This window comes from Oryctolagus cuniculus, chromosome 4 (assembly GCF_051225735.1).
Source record: "Oryctolagus cuniculus isolate XC-2025 breed Fujian yellow rabbit chromosome 4, ASM5122573v1, whole genome shotgun sequence".
NCBI lineage: Eukaryota > Metazoa > Chordata > Mammalia > Lagomorpha > Leporidae > Oryctolagus > Oryctolagus cuniculus.
This window is the reverse complement of record NC_142870.1, coordinates 169855861-169872495: the sequence shown is the minus strand read 5'-3', so window position 1 is coordinate 169872495 and position 16635 is coordinate 169855861. Positions and strand designations below refer to the sequence as shown.

At 46.7% G+C, this 16635-nt stretch overlaps 1 protein-coding gene and 1 pseudogene across 50 annotated transcripts in view; both read left to right on the top strand.

Annotated features, from left to right (window-relative positions):
- The window catches only part of CLASP2 (cytoplasmic linker associated protein 2), a 207835-nt gene extending 204156 nt beyond the window's left edge, over positions 1-3679 (top strand). For all 50 annotated transcript variants that reach the window (XM_051818589.3, XM_051818584.3, XM_089331273.1 and 47 more), the window contains one exon: positions 1946-3679. In XM_051818589.3, coding sequence (XP_051674549.1) covers positions 1946-2032 — 87 coding nt within the window. In that variant the 3' untranslated portion in view covers positions 2033-3679. The remainder of the gene's footprint in view (positions 1-1945) is intronic.
- Positions 3680-8638: 4959 nt separating this feature from the next.
- Positions 8639-9527, top strand: LOC149127217 (grancalcin pseudogene; annotated as a pseudogene).
- Positions 9528-16635: the final 7108 nt, after the last annotated feature.

Below are 16635 nucleotides of genomic sequence, written 5' to 3'. Positions count from 1 at the left end.
AGTCTGCTTTCACGTCCAGCTCCTCCTCTCTGACCCAGCGTCCTGCTGGAGGCCGCAGATGGTGCTCAAGTGCTTGGGTTCCACAGGGAGACCCAGGTGGATTCCAAGCTCCTTGCTTCACCTGGCCCAGCCCTGATAGGGTTGTGTGCATCGGGGAGTGAACCAGATGGTGGAGGATCAATACATCTCTCTCTGTCTCTCCCTTCCTCCTTCCCTCCCTCTCTCTCTCAAATGAAATGAAATCTTTTTAAAATTTTAACTTAAAAAAATAAATTATTGTTCTCCTCGTTTCATTGGTACTACCAGCACTTGGTAATTTGTTCCGGAAATGCAGATAAACTATGCTTGTTCAGTGACAGCCTTTGAACCAGTTAGCAGAGGAACTCACTTTCATTCAAAGAGTGTCCTAAAATTCTGTGATTGTCATTACTGCATTCAAATTATTTTTAAAATAGCAAAAAGGCAGAATAAAATGCATACAAATGAAAATGAGCTCAGCTACACATCTTCTATTAAGTATCCTCACCTTCAGATTTAGGTAAAATCTCACCCCAAAATATATACAGAACACTTCACCTGTGGTTGCAGAAGGTAGAGTGGTCCCCTGAATCCCATTGACACCAGGTTAAAAACTGCCTATCGGCCGGTGCCACGGCTCACTAAGCTAATCCTCCGCCTTGCGGCGCCGGCACACCGGGTTCTAGTCCCGGTCGGGGTGCCGGATTCTGTCCCGGTTGCCCCTCTTCCAGGCCAGCTCTCTGCTGTGGCCCAGAGTGCAGTGGAAGATGGCCCAAGTGCTTGGGCCCTGCACCCCATGGGAGACCAGGAGAAGCACCTGGCTCCTGCCATTGGATCAGCGCAGTGCGCCGGCCGCAGCGGCCATTGGAGGGTGAACCAACAGCAAAGGAAGACCTTTCTCTCTGTCTCTCTCTCTCACTGTCCACTCTGCCTGTCAAACAAACAAACAAACAAATCTGCCTATCAACAAAAGAGTTAACCTCAAAAAGGCAAACCTTAATTTAAATGGTCAGAATACTGGATAGCCAGTCATACTGTTACATATGGAGGCAGTAGGTAGGTAGAAAAAAATGTTTTAAAATAGTATAAGATGGCCGGCGCCTCAGCTCAATAGGCTAATCTCCGCCTGCGGCACAGGCACACCGGGTTCTAGTCCCAGTCAGGGCGCCAGATTCTGTCCCGGTTGCCCGTCTTCCAGGCCAGCTCTCTGCTGTGGCCCAGAAAGGCATTGGAAGATGGCCCAAGTACTTGGGCCCTGCACCCGCATGGGAGACCAGGAGAAGCACCTGGCTCCTGCCTTCGGATCAGCGCAGTGCGCCAGCCACAGTAGCCATTGGGGTGTGAACCAACAGAAAAGGAAGACCTTTCTCTCTGTCTCTCTCTCTCACTGTCTACTCTGCCTGTCCAAAAAAAAAAAAAAAAAAAAAAAGTATAAGATGAGAAAAGTAAAATATCTTGTAGGTAAACAGTGCACAGTGACACAGGGAAATCAAAGCATTTTTGTCAGAGTGTCAGCGGCATTGTGGGCTAAAATGTTGGGAGCTGGACTCCTGCCCTGGCCTGCTCGGTACCCACCCTGTGACATTAGGAGTGACATAGCAGAGAGTGCAAAACCATTAACACGTTGTGTAGCACATCGTGCTCAAATGTTTGTCCCTATTATTTTAATGATGAATTCCTTTATATTACTTTCACGTTTTATATGTTGTTATTACAACCTTTTTGAAAAGACATAAAGCAGTCATGAACAAATTGAACAAATTTTTTTCCTAATTGTTAATTGCCAACAACACCCCCATCCCCTGCCTAAATCTTTCAGAGCGCTCGTGTGTGTGTGTGTGTGTGTGTGTGTGTGATTTTTTAGGAGTGTCTTTTCGTCGCTCAGGGCGGCTTGTTGCAGTGACCTGTGTCTGGCTTCCATCTGCAGATGAAGCTACTGAATCTTTACATCAAGCGTGCACAGACGGGCTCTGGAGGAGCTGACCCCACTGCTGACGTTCCCGGACAGAGTTAGTGACGCGCATCACGTGACCAGGTCTCTCCCGAAAAGGACAGACTGCCCTCGCCAGTGAAAGGGAATTCTCAAACACATCTTTTGGAGCTTAACCATTGTTTCCTAGTTTTAGTTTTTCGTTTTGTTTCGTTTTGTACTTTCTGTAACAGAGGACTATCCTCAGTCTGCATGTAACTTTTACGATAGTTATTCCAGATTCATGAAGAAGCAGTATTAACATCAGTTGATCAGTACACAGTAATTTTTAACCTAATTCATCATTTCACATGTTTGTACTTCTTTGTCTTCCCATTAACCTTTGCCAGTGTTATGATTGTATAAATTTTTTTTAAATGCTGGTTAAACAGGAATGCTTAAAGCTTTAAAAGTTAACAGTCTAAAACATTTTTTGCTTTTATTCCACTGCAGAATAATATTTTTATTGCTACTTTGAGTTTTGTTCTGTATCATGTCCTATGCTAGAAATACTTAAATGATGTGAAACAATGCAGGACTAAGTTGAACTTCAGCTGGCCTCTGTCGGTGTGATGGTGATACATGTCATTAGTTGCCACTTCTTCGGGGTGATCTGTAGTTTGAAAACTAAGACCTCAGAGAGAAATGTTACAGAATCATCCAGTTCTGTAAAACTGATACTGTTTGTTTGTTATTGATCTTGCCATCTTTATTTAAAACCATGTCCCTTCTATGATCCCTTAAGAAAGCTGCACCAAATCATCCCCCTGTTGTTTTCTTGATACTTACGAGAATAGAAGGTTTCATTGCAGGGTTTTTGGTTTGTATCTTTGTTGTGAATGATGCTTTTTTTGTATTTATTAATATCAAATTCACTTATGAATAAACTTGATAATGGAAACAGACAAGAAAAAAATCAATGCGTGTGTGTCCTTGACCGTGTTCTGTTTCTCATGTACTAGACTAATTGTTGAGACATGGGAGTCGACCAGCACCTTTTTGTTCAGTGGTGGAACCTGGTTTCCTTTGACCGTGAAATTGTCTTACTTGAAAACGTTGATCCTGATGAGAGAGAAGATGGTGCCAAGGCTGTCTTCAGATAATGCGCTCAAATTCTCTACCTCTTCAGGGCTGATACTTCTAACTGAACTGCTGCCTATAGTGTCTTTTGGAAAACTACTTCAAGGTGATTTTCTGTTAATTTTTAACAAATTTTTTAATCACCTTCTGCTACACCTGTTCTTTTCATGTGCAGCAGAACTTCAAAAATTACCAGTTTTGGTAAAAGGCCAAATTAGATCATTTGGAACCAGGATGCTAATGGTTTCTCATCTTGACTTTTATTTTATTTTCTGTAATCCTAACATAAAGTGAATTTGACTGGAAAGGCAAATAGCTATTAGGGAAGCAATTTGCTATCGTTACAGAATGATCTGTACTTTCTTTGTCTAACTTGTAGAAATGTATGTAAAGAATTTAAGACGAGAGTACTGAATGGCTGACTTGTCCTAGCCCCCCCCCCCCCGCCCGGTTTCTGTTGCAGCAGCAGCAAATAGTTCTCTGTGCCCTCTCCCCATTACCTGTGACAGTCTTATTTTCTAATGTTAATTACATTGTGTATTTATAGTTCTACGCTTACTGTTGTGCATATACTGGCAATAAAACTGTACATAACATTACTTGAAAAGTGAACCATGTGTATCCGCTGTTTTTCTGTCTCCCTGTGTAGTAACTTTAGAAGAAGGCCTCGTAGCAGTGGTGTTCCGTGAGTTTTGTCAGTGTGTCTGGGGAGAAAACATTCGCACAGTCCAGCGTGTACAGATGCTGTGTACATATGTACATGTAACAGCTTATCTTTAAGAAGAAAAGACATTCTAAACATCGAAACATTATAAACATTTAAACTCAACACTTGCTTACGCACCATGAGCGCTGGTGTGTTTTACATTCATTTTAAATCAAAATATGGTTTAATTTTAACCTCTGCTTTAGGTTCTGCTTTCACTACCGTTGACAGTTCACTAGAGTGACTTAAGCCGAATGATAATTCTACCTCTGGATGAAGCACCTGGCATTGAATAGCAGGCACTCAAGAAGTGGGTGAACGACGTAATAGAAAAGTGCAGTTTAAAGTGTCTAGGTGAAGGCCGGCGCCGCGGCTCACTGGGCTAATCCTCCACCTTGCGGCACCGGCACACCGGGTTCTAGTCCTGGTCGGGGCGCCGGATTCTGTCCCGGTTGCCCCTCTTCCGGGCCAGCTCTCTGCTGTGGCCAGGGAGTGCAGTGGAGGATGGCCCAAGTGCTTGGGCCCTGCACCCCATGGGAGACCAGGAGAAGCACCTGGCTCCTGGCTCCTGCCTTGGGATCAGCACAACGCGCCGGCCGTGGCGGCCATTGGAGGGTGAACCAACGGCAAAAGGAAGACCTTTCTCTCTGTCTCTCTCTCTCACTGTCCACTCTGCCTGTGAAAAATAAAAAAAATAAAATAAAATAAAGTGTCTAGGTGAAAGCTAACTTATGTAAGCATTGCAGATGATGTTTGAAGTTCTCTATTTCCAGCTGACAAGACTATGATAAAGCTATTGCTTATTCATTTCACCATGGGCAGTATCCCTCACCTTGTTCATTCTAGAAGCACTTCGGTGTCAGCCATTCAAGAATTACACTGCAAAACTGTTGTTTCTATTTTTTCCTCTCACTTTTCTCTCCCAAACTAATGCATTGTCATCATTCACTGCATTGCTCAAAACTAATTGAAAGCATGTCCTTCCAGGTACCAAAGCATGTCTGTATCTTCTGAGTTTCAAAATCTGTAATAAAATGTGGGCATTTTCCAAGTAAGACACGGCTCAGCTTCCAACGTGGAGTTAATCTGCTGTGTGCTTGCCTGTGTTATTCTAACACACTTTAGATCAAAATGACTGCACCGCTAGGCTATATATATTTATATATTTTTATATATTATATAAATAATATGTATAATATATATTATATATTCATATAATATATAATTATATAAATGTATATTAATAATTATATAATTATATTTTATATATTTATATATAATTATAGTTGTATGTTATATATATTATAATTGTATATATTATATAAAGATTTATTTATTTGAGAAGAGAGAGAGAAAGAGAGGTCTTCCATCCGCTGGTTCACTCCCTAAATGGCTGTAATGACCAGAGCTGGATGGATTGGAACCCAGGCGCCAGGAGCTTCTTCAGTGTCTCCCATGTGGGTGCAGGGGCCCAAGCGCTTGGGCCATCCTCTGCTGCTTTCCCAGCACATCAGCAGGGGACTGGATTGGAAGTGGGCAGCTGGTGCCTGTATGGGATGCTGTTGCCACAGGCAGAGGCTTAACCTGTACGCCACAGCGCCAGCCCCTATAGTATGACTTAACAGTAAAAAGAATGGAATTTTATTATCAGGAAAGACTGACTGTCTTAGAGTTGTTTACTCAGAATAACGTCTTAAGTATTGGAGAACTAGAATATTGCTCCATAGTATGTGAGAAGTGGTTTAAAAAAAAAAAAGGGTTTGTGTACTTATTTGAAAAGCAGAGTTATACAAGGAGAGACAGAGTTCTTTGTCCACTAGTTCACTTCCCAAATGGCCACAATGGCCAGGGGTTGGCCAGACCAAAGCCAGGAAGCTAGAACTGCATCTGCGTCTCTCGTGGGTGGCATGGGCCCAAGTACGTGAACCGTCTTCCCGTGCTTCCCAGGCAGGTTAGCCGAGAGCTGGCTCAGACGCAGAGCCACCAGGACTCAAGCCGCTGCTGATTTGGGATGCCGACATCGCAGGCGGCGGCTTACCCGCCTGCACCCTGACACTGGCTCCGATGTGACAGGTTCGCGTCTGATCTTCACATCTGCTTGTTTTAGTTCTTTTTGTTGTTTTGCAGCTATGTATAAAGAAAGGCCTGGAATTCAGCTAGTGTGAAAAATAAAAGCTATCAGGTAAAAAGTTAGGTTTATTGTGGATTTTGGGAAAATAATGAAAAACTGAAGAAAAAATTACTTCTAATATTACCGCCTGAAGTAGTCGTGCTATGGTGTGGAATACTAAGGTAATTAGTTTGATTCAGTAGTAAAAATTGTGAGGAAACATTAAGTGTTATCAGCCAGAAGAGTGACAGGATTCTAATTAGCTAACATTTTGAGTACTTCAGTTCTTGCATGGGTTATTTAATGCTTTTGGATATATTAATCTTTTCCTTAATCTTCTAGAAGTCAATCTCCAGTGGCAACACAGTATAACATCGTATGTATACAGGGTAGTCCTGGGTGGTTGATAGTCATTGAATATTGCTAGAACTACATCTTCAGCGAATCAGCTATTTCATACTAGGCAACTATAAATAGCTTTCATGTGAAATTGCTAATAAACTAGCTGCTTAAATGGCTGGGATTCAACTACTCCTGGTCTGAAATACAACAGGATCTCTTTTCTTTATATGTACTAGACCTTCAGTATTTCAACTTTAACTGCAGTCATCTGTGTAGGAGATACCCCAACACCTGCCTTCAGGGAGCAGAATCCTGTAGTGTGGCCAGTGGTGAGCGTGAGAGAAACTAACAGTGATGTGAATGAGGAGGGATACACCTAAGATGTTACCATGGAAGAGAGCTGGAGCAGAATTACTATTGGTTGGTTAACTCCCCAAGTCCCTAGAAGAAACCGAAAGCCAGGAACCCAGTCCAGATCACCCACATGGATTGCAGGAAACAATGAACCATCACTTGCTGCCTTCCAGGGTGTGCATTAGAGGAAGCTGGAATTGAAAGTGGAACCAGGACCCAAACCCTGGCATTCTGATGTGTGTGCACCTTTTTTTTTTTTCTTTTTAAAGATTATTTGAAGGAGTGAGAGAGATCTTCAGTCCTCTGGTTCACTCCCCAAATGGCTGCAATAGCCAGAACTGAACCAGGCCGCAGCCAGGAGCCTGGAACTGCTTCTGGGTTTCTTGAATGGTTGGCTGGAGCCCAAGGACTTGGGCCGTCTGCTGCCGCTTCCTCGGGTGCAGTAACAGGGAGCTGGATGGGAAGTGGAGCAGCTGGGACTCAAGCTGGCACCCATATGGGACGCTGGCATTGCAGGTGGTGGCTTAACCTGCCTCACCACAGTGCCAACCCCATTGTGGGCGTCCTAACAGTGCCTTACACGTAAGGCCAAATGCATGTACTTGAAATGTGTATTTTCTTTTTTTAAAGATTCATTATTTGAAAGGAAGATTTAGAGAAAGATTTTCCATCCACTGGTTCAGTCCCTAGATGGCTGCAACAGCTGGAGCTGGGCTGATCCAAAGCCAGGAGCCAGGCGCTTCCTACAGGTCTCCCATGCAGGTGCAGGGGCCCAAGCACTTGGGCCACCTTCTACTGCTTTCCCAGGCCATAGCAGGGAGCTATATCAGAAGTGGAGCAGCCGGAACTCGAACCAGTGCCCATATGGGATGCCAGCTCCAGACTTTACCTGCTATGCCACAGCGCCTGCCCCTGAAACTTGCATTCTCAAACTAAACCGATCACTTTGTGTCTCCCCAGTTGGCCATCATTACCCAGCTTGGTTTGGCTGGAACATGAGATACTGGTGGGAGAATGACCCAAGAAAGAGTAGTGGATATTCCAAGAAATGAGTTCTGAATGAAGTAACTGGATGACCAAAGCCTTGAACAGAAGAACCTGGTGATTAGGGAGCAGGCGACTGGCACAGGTGAACAGGGTGCTCTGACCTCTGGTCTTGTACCAGAGCACCAGGCGTTGAAGCCCAGCTACCCGCCTCTGCGTCAGCTTCCTGCTAATGCACACGCGGATGCAGAAGCCATGGCTCAAATGCTTGTGTCCCTGGCAGCCGTGTGGGAGTCGAGCTGGAATTCCCGGCTTCTCAGCCTGTCAGAGGGAATGTATGGCTCTCTCTCTAATAAATAATAAATTTTGAATTGCTCTAATTGTGTGAGTGGAGTTAACGCCTCAAACACTGGCTTACATAATCAAAACTTGAGAAGTGAGGCTCTTTAACTCTTTAACACGTCAGGCTCTGCTGCTAACCTAGTTCTGGTTTCCGTTGTTCACTTATTAAATATTTGAGCACCTGCTTTTATCCGATAGCCCTGGAGCCTGTGTGCTGTAACTACGTAGCGTGGGTCTGGTGACTGGAGAGGTGCATTCTTGTGCCCTTGGACGTGGAAGTGCTACAGAAGGGCTGTCCTGCTCCCTGCAAGCTGTTCTGACCAGGGTGCTCTCTGATGCCTTGGTATCCCTGGATTTATCCAGTGTTAATAGCAAACACATAGGGCCGGCGCCGCGGCTCACTAGGCTAATCCTCCGCCTAGCGGCGCCAGCACACCAGGTTCTAGTCCCGGTCGGGGCGCCGGATTCTGTCCCGGTTGCCCCTCTTCCAGGCCAGCTCTCTGCTGTGGCCAGGGAGTGCAGTGGAGGATGGCCCAAGTGCTTGGGCCCTGCACCCCATGGGAGACCAGGAGAAGCACCTGGCTCCTGCCATCGAATCAGTGCGGTGTGCTGGCCACAGCGTGCTGGCCGCGGCGGCCATTGGAGGGTGAACCAACGGCAAAGGAAGACCTTTCTCTCTGTCTCTCTCTCTCACTGTCCACTCTGCCTGTAAAAAAAAAAAAAAAAAATAGAGTCACCTGCGCCTGCACCTGTATCTGCACCTGTACCTTTCTTTCAGGAGGGCGGACGCAGACAGGAGGGCTGAAGGTTGCTCGGCTTGTCATGGCCTACCCAGGATACGGAGGAGGGGATGGTGAAGTGGATGCTGAAGAACTTCAGAGATGTTTGACAGAGTCTGGAATTAGTGGAGCTTATTCTCCCTTCAGTTTGGAAACATGCAGAATTATGATTGCCATGTTGGATAGAGATTATACAGGAAAAATGGGATTTAATGAATTCAAGGAGCTTTGGGCAGCTCTTACTGCATGGAAGGAAAACTTCATGACTATTGATCGAGACCGAAGTGGCACAGTAGAGCATCACGAGTTGAGTCAATCCATTGCTATTATGGGTTATAGGTTGAGTCCTCAGACGTTAAATACTATTGTTAGACGCTACAGTAAGAATGGCAGAATTTTCTTTGATGATTATGTTTCTTGTTGTGTGAAGCTTCGTGCCTTGACAGATTTCTTTAGGAGAAGAGACCACTTGCAACAAGGATTTGTGAATTTCGTGTATGATGATTTTTTGCAGGGCACTATGGCAATCTGAATATCTAAAATTTGAAAGTCAAAGAAATACTGACTTCTTTTGCTTTGAAGAAATGAACTGGACTACTTTAAATGAAACTTTTAGGGTTTTTGGGGTTCCTATTATTAAATGTCTTCCTTTACTATCTATTTTTACTTTAGCATATGGTGCAAAGTAATAAAGAATTGGGGGGGAGGGCTGACTTGGCTCACTTGGTTAATCTAACTCTGCCTACGGTGCCGGCATCCCTTATGGGCGCCGGTTCTAGTCCCGGCTGCTCGTCTTCCAGTCCAGCTCTCTGCAGTGGTCCTGGAAGGCAGTGGAGGATGGGCCAAGTGCTTGGGCCCTGCACCCCATGGGAGACCAGGAGAAGCACCTGGCTCCTGGCTTCGCATCTGCGCAGTTCCGGCCTTAGCGGCCATTTGGGGGATGAACCAATGGAAGAAAGACCTTTCTCTCTGTCTCTCTCTCTCTCACTGTCTATAACTCTACCTGTCAAAAAAATAAAGAACAGGCTGGCACTGCGGCTCAATAGGCTAATCCTTCACCTGCGGCGCTGGCACACTGGGTCTAGTCCCAGTTGGGGTGCCAGATTCTGTCCTGGTTGCCCCTCTTCCAATCCAGCTCTCTCCTGTGGCCCGGGAGTGCAGTGGAGGATGGCCCAAGTGCTTGGGCCCTGCACCCACATTGGAGACCAGGAGAAGCACCTGGCTCCTGGCTTCGGATCGGTGTGGTGCGCAGGCTGCAGCGCTTTGGCCGCGGTGGCCATTGGAGGGTGAACCAACGGCAAAGGAAGACCTTTCTCTCTGTCTCTCATTCACTGTCCACTCTGCCTGTAAAAAATAAATTAAAAAAAAAAAAGAATTGTTTTAAATTTGGGATATTATTACTTTTGGAAATGTAACACTTTGATAATCTGCATAGTGTTATAAAATATTGGTATTTGCTAATAAAACATTTCTTAGTCTTAATTTTAACCAAAAGACCTAGAAAAATATACTTAAAAGATATATTATAAACACTGCCAAATAATGAAAGCTTAGATAAGACTAATTTATACTTATATGAAGGTAACAGATTATACTTTTAAATTTTGTTTGTAGTCCTTGGTGTTTGAGGGTCAGCTAGAAAGTAATGCCTGGATTTTATGCCATCTTTATAATAGGCTTTGTTCCTTGGTGACTTAATAAGACAACAGAACCTTATGTGTATTTGCCTTGAAGAAGAAAATTATAGTTTCTGAAAGTTTATCTTACTGTATAGCGAATTGTAACAACAAAGGCATTGTTTTTCCTTTTTATTTTTTGCAATATATATTTTAATATGTTTTATTTCTGTGAAAACAAACTGAAACATTGCTTTTCTCTTTGCAGTCTATTTCATTAGTGAAGACATAGATAACAAAATGGCATCTTCTCTAGATTTGTTTTCTTTTTGGAAATGACATATTTTAATGAAATGTCAGTATTTAAATTTGTTATCTTAAACCAGATTGCTGTTTCAATGTAATGTTAACTGTTTTATAAAGTTAAAAAATTAAATAATTGACCTTTGCTTAAAAAAAAAAATAGCAAACACATAAAGGACAGGATTCCCCCTCTTAATAAGAGAGTCTAAATCTGTTATACAAAAAGATATGGTTTGATGATTGGCTTTGGTAGTTTTAGTCTGAAGCCAAATTTACAGTATGTGTAACTGTCCAAGCTTAGGTCAGAGGAGAGATTTAGAATCAGAGTTGCATTGCTGCACTAAAGCAAGACACTGGCTTTTTTGTCTCTAGCTTTCTGAAGCACCGCTCTCCCCTGGGGGTGAATTTGCCAGCTCCAGGACATTGGCAACATACGGAGACCTTGATTGTCACGACTCGGGTGAGTGCAGTGGGCGCAGGCCACGGATGCCTGACAGCCTGTGGTACACAGGCCAGCCCCAAGTGTCCGTAATGCCCAGCTTAGGAACCCCGCGCTACAGCACGGCAGTCGCCACACGCAGGTCTCCAGTGGTGCCTAGCCCCAGTTTAAAGGTAATCCATGTGCTTTCCACACCGACGTGGAATACAGAGGTGAGCAGCCCAGAGCTCACCTCTCACTGACGCATTGTAGAATAGATTTTCTCATTTTTAAAAGTTAATGTTTGGGGGCTGGTGCTGTGGAGTAGTGGGTAAAGCTGCCACCTGCAATGCTAGCATCCCATTTGGGCACCAGTTCGTGTCCTGGTTGCTCCTCTTCCAATCCAGCTCTCTGCTGTGGCCTGGGAGAGCAGTGGAAGATGGCACAAGTGCTTGGGCCCCTGCACCCGCGTGGGAGACCCAGAAGAAGCTCCTGGCTCCTGGCTTCAGGTCAGCTCAGCCCTGGCTGTCGTGGCCATCTGGGGAGTGAACCAGCGGATGGAAGACTTGTCTCTCCCTCTCTCTGTCTGTAACTGCCTCTTAAATAAATAAATAAAATCTTTTTTTAAAAAAAAAGTTAATATTTATTTGAAAAGCAGAAAGACAGAGATCTCCTTTTCACTGGTTCACTCCCCAAATGCCCATGACAGTCAAGGGTAAGCCAGGCCAAAGCTGGGAACCAGGAGCTCTGTCCGCGTCTCCCACGTGGGCGGGAAGCAGTTGTGTTGAGGGCTAACAACGGGAATTGTGAAATCTTGATCTCTGCTTCCTCTCTCAATTTCTGCTCATTTTGTCCCTAATGTCCATTCCATGAACTTCATCACTGATCTTTGTTTTTCTAAATTTAGCACAGAGCTCAGACCCTTGTTATTCAAATCCTCCCCCCTTAAGGCTTACAGCATAGGTGGATATACCTCCTCTGTCTCATCATCACCCTTGTTGCCATCTGCTGTTACAACAGGGACTTGAATCAGGCCTACAAATGTCCTCACCTCCCCAAGGGAGGTGATGGCAATTGTTAAGAGACTGGGTTATCGGGGCTGGCATTGTGGCATAATAGGTTAAGCTGCCACCTGCAACACCGGCATCCCATTTGGATGTAGGTTCAAATCCCGGCTGCTCCACTTCCGATCCAGCTCCCTGATAGTGCTCCTGGGAAAGCAGTGGAAGATGACCCAAGTGCTTGGGCCCTGCACCCATGTGGGAGACCTGGAGGAAGCTCCTGGCTCCTGGCTTTGGCCTGGCACAGCCCCAGCCATTGCAGCCATCTGGGGAGTGAACTAGCAGCTGGAAAATATTCTCTCCCTCTCTCCTTCTCTCCCTCTCTCCCTCCTTCCCTCCCTCCCCTTCCTTCCCCTCCCCTCCCTTTCCCCTCCCCCTCCCCCCCAACTCTGCCTTTCAAATAAATAACAATAAATCTTTAAAAAGAGAATAGTTGATGCAGTGAAATGGCTGTGGGATAAGTCAGTGTTCCTATCACACTTGAACTGTTCCATCCTTAATCATCACAGACCCAGCATTGCATTTGCAAATTGCAGCATTTCGTTTTTTATTTTTATTTAAAAGCAGCATGGAGTTCACATCATCGCAAGGTGGGCACTGTGGTACACTGCAGGGGGTTGAGCTATCCCGTGGGAACCCACATCCCATGTCACTCCCAGCTCCTCCCCTTCCAATCCAGCTTCCTGCTAACGTGCTGGGAGGCCGCAGCTGGTGGCTTAGCTGTTTGGGCCCCTGCCACCCACATGGGAGGCTGGGAGGAAGTTCTAGCTCTTGGCTTCAGCCTGGCCCAGTCCTGGCTGTTGGAGGCATTTTGGAAATGAACCAGCAGATGAAGGATCTCTCTCTCTCTCTCTCTCTCTCTCTCTCTCTCTCTCTGTGTGTGTGTGTGTGTGTGTGTCACTCTCACTCTGTCTTTCAAGTAGAAGAAAATCAACATTAAAAAAATTTACATCCAGGGGCTTGTGTTGTGATTTGATGGGTTAAGCTGCTGCCTGCAATGCCAACATTCCATATGGGCGCCGGTTCAAGTACTGGCTGCTCCACTTCCCATCCTGCTCCCTGGTAATGCACCTGGGGAAGCAGCAGAAGATGGCCCAAGTCCTTGGGCTCCTGCACCCACGTGGGAGACCCAGAAGAGACTCCTGGCTCCTGGTTCCTAGCTTCAGCCTGGCCGCCCCCTTGTCTCTCTCTCTCTCTCTCTCTTACTCTGCCTTTCAAATAAATAAATAAATCTTTTTTAAAATGTTACATATTAACCATTTAAAAATGTTTAAGTTGATTTGAGAGGCAGAGAGGCAGACAGCTCCCATCCACTGGTTGCCTGCCATGGCCCCAGCTTGAGAAGCAGGAACTCCCACCTGCAAGGCAGCACCCAGTCACTTGAGCCATCATCACTGCCTTCCACAGTCTGCATTAGCAGGAAGCTAGAGCCAGGAGCGGAGCCAGGAGCGGAGCCGGGCACTCCAGCGAGGGACACTGACATCTTAGCCAGTAGGCCACAGGCCTAGCCCCAACCACGTTTCTCTGTGCAGTTCAGTTGCGTTGTGACTACGTCCTTATGAGCAGATCTCTAGAACGTTTTCATCGTGCAAAACTGAAACTCCTAAAAAAACAAACGAATTGTTCTCTGCCTTGTCACGTGCGGACTTTGGTTGTTGCTCTATGTTTCGGCGTGAAAGCATGTGACATGCGTGATGCCAGCTGTTCCTTGTATGCACCAGGTTTTGTACTAAACATTTTAGATGCATTACTGTTTATTCTAGCCCTCAAGGTAAGTATCATCATCAGCCTGTGGTTTGAATCCTCTCTCCAAAAGTTACATGGGAAGTTCGTTGCCATGGTAACACTATTGCAAGGCTGGGCCGTCCCTGAAGGGTGAGCAGGTCCTGAGGACTAATCCATCATGAATGGACTTGTGTCCAATGGGAGTGGCTTTTATGACAAAGCTCTCTCACATAAGTCTCTCCTCTTAAATAATCTTAAAGATTATCTAAAGAGAAGGAGAGGCAGAGAGAGAGAGGGAGGTGTTCCATCCACTGGTTCACTCTGCAATTGGCCGCAATGGCCAGAGCCAGGAGCTTTTTCCAGGTCTCCCACATGGGTGCAGGGGCTCAAGGACTTGGGCCATCTTCTGCTTTCCCAGACCACAGCAGAGAGCTGGACTGAAAGTGGAGCAGCCAGGGCTTGAACCAGTGCCCATATGGGATGCCAGCGCTGCAGACGGTGGCTTTACCTGCTACACCACATCGCTAGCCCCAGCAACCTCTGTCTTAACCTCTCGTTCTCTCATTCTCCCACGTGCGACAGCCGCTGCCCATGTCAGGGCACAGCAGGAAGGCTCAGCACATTCGGCCCTTCAGTCTGGACTTCTCCACCTGCAGATCTGTGAGACAGCAATTTCCTTCTTTTATCGATGACTCAGTGTGTGGGATTCTGGCACAGCGGGAGGGAAGAGAATAAGGCAACCCCAAGTTCACTGAAGAAGAGACTGAGACAGAGAAGTGAACGGATTTGCCCAAGTTCTTAAAGATTCATTTATTTATTTATTTGAAAGACAAGGAGAGTGAGAGAAACAGAGGTAGGTTGATTTTTTCCATCCACTGGTTCATTCCCCAAATGGTCACAATAGCCAGGACTGGGCCAGACCGAAGCCAGGAGCCAGGAACTCCCTCTGGGTCTCCCATGTGGGTACAGGGGCCCAAGGTCTTGGGCCCTCTCCTACTGCTTTCCCAGGCCATACAGAGAGCTGGATTGGAAGTGGAGCAGCTGGGTCTCGAACTGGCACACACATGGGATGCTGGCACTGCAGGCAGCGGCTTTACCCTCTACACCACAATGCCAGCTCCTTGACTGAGTTCTTGTAACTCGTAAATTATATAACCAGGTTTTAAACCAAGATTGTTGGTGGCCAGAAACAGAAAACCTAATGTCTGTGCTATAAATGTTTTAATTATCCACCTGAATTTTTAAGGTTTTTTTCCTCCCTTTTGGAATGAATATGGGTGTCCCTTAAGGTCTTAGAAGAAATCCTATGGCATTTTTCAGTTACTTTTGAATAATTAGTGCATAAAAATTTTAAAGACTTATTTATTTATTTGAAAGGCAGAGTTAACAGAGCGTCAGAAGCAGGCCGGCGCCGCGGCTCACTAGGCTAATCCTCCGCCTAGCGGCGCCGGCACACCGGGTTCTAGTCCCGGTCGGGGCGCCGGATTCTGTCCCGGTTGTCCCTCTTCCAAGCCAGCCCTCTGCTGTGGCCAGGGAGTGCAGTGGAGGATGGCCCAGGTGCTTGGGCCCTGCACCCCATGGGAGACCAGGAAAAGCACCTGGCTCCTGGCTCCTGCCATCGGATCAGCGCGGTGCGCCGGCCGCAGCGCTCCGGCCGCGGCGGCCATTGGAGGGTGAACCAACGGCAAAGGAAGACCTTTCTCTCTGTCTCTCTCTCTCACTGTCCACTCTGCCTGTCAAAAAAAAAAAAAAAAAAAAAAAAAAAAAAAAAACAGAGAGGCAGAAGCAGACGGAGAGGTCTTCCCTCAGCTGGTTCACTCCCCAGTTGGCCGCAATAGCCAGAGCTGGGCCAATAAAAAACCAGGAACCAGGAGCTTCTTCAGGGTCTCCCACGTGGGTGCAGGGGCCCAAGGACTTGGGCCATCCTCTACTGCTTTCCCAGGCCACAGCAGAGAGCTGGGTCGGAAATGGAGCAGCCGGGATTCGAACTGTCACCCATATGGGATGCTGACACTGCAGGAGGCAGCTTTACCCACTAAGCCACAGTGCTGGCCCCTGGTGCATGGGAATTTTGAGTTTTCACAAATGCACACATCTCACCTGGGGGAGTTCTTCACAGTATTCAGAGGAAGGAAGGAAATGCCCTTTCTGTGTCCTCTTTTGTACTGAAAACATTAATAAAAGGAGGCCTCCTGCTTCAAGGCCAGCTGCACTGTCCAGGAGGTGCTAAGTGACCCCCCGTGGGCCGGGGCTGGGTAGCAAGAACTCCATCCCGGAGCTGCAGCCCTGCCCCCTCGCGGAGACTGCTGGTCCTTGGGGTTGTCCTACTGCCTTTCCGGGTGCTCCTTCCCACCTGCGGTTGCCAGGCCCTCAGAGCTGGGCGGTCAAGCAACATCTCAGGGGGTCGTCCTGCCACAGCCCTGCATGGAGGTGGGAGAATGATGGGGCGGGGCGGGGTGGGAGGGGCCCTCTGTCTTCATCTGTGTGGTAGCTGACATGTGCAAGGGTCATAACGAACAGCTCATGTCGCTGTGACGAGGCAGGCGGCGGGGGCAGCTGAAGGCCTGCCCTGCTGGGAGGTCAACGTACGTCACCGAGCTCTGAGGATCCAAGGAAGCCAGGCAGAGAGGTAAGGAGCAAGCTCAGAGAGGAGACTGGCAGGGGACAGCTGCTTGGGTCGAAGCTTGGCCGAGTCAGGGGATGTTCTGTCTTGACAGACAGACGAACGCGACCATCTCTTCCAGACGTCTGTCGTTCGTGTGGCAAAATCAATAAGCAAGAGACGAATGCACAAGGGAGTGACGTGATGGTAACACCCGGCAGGGGGG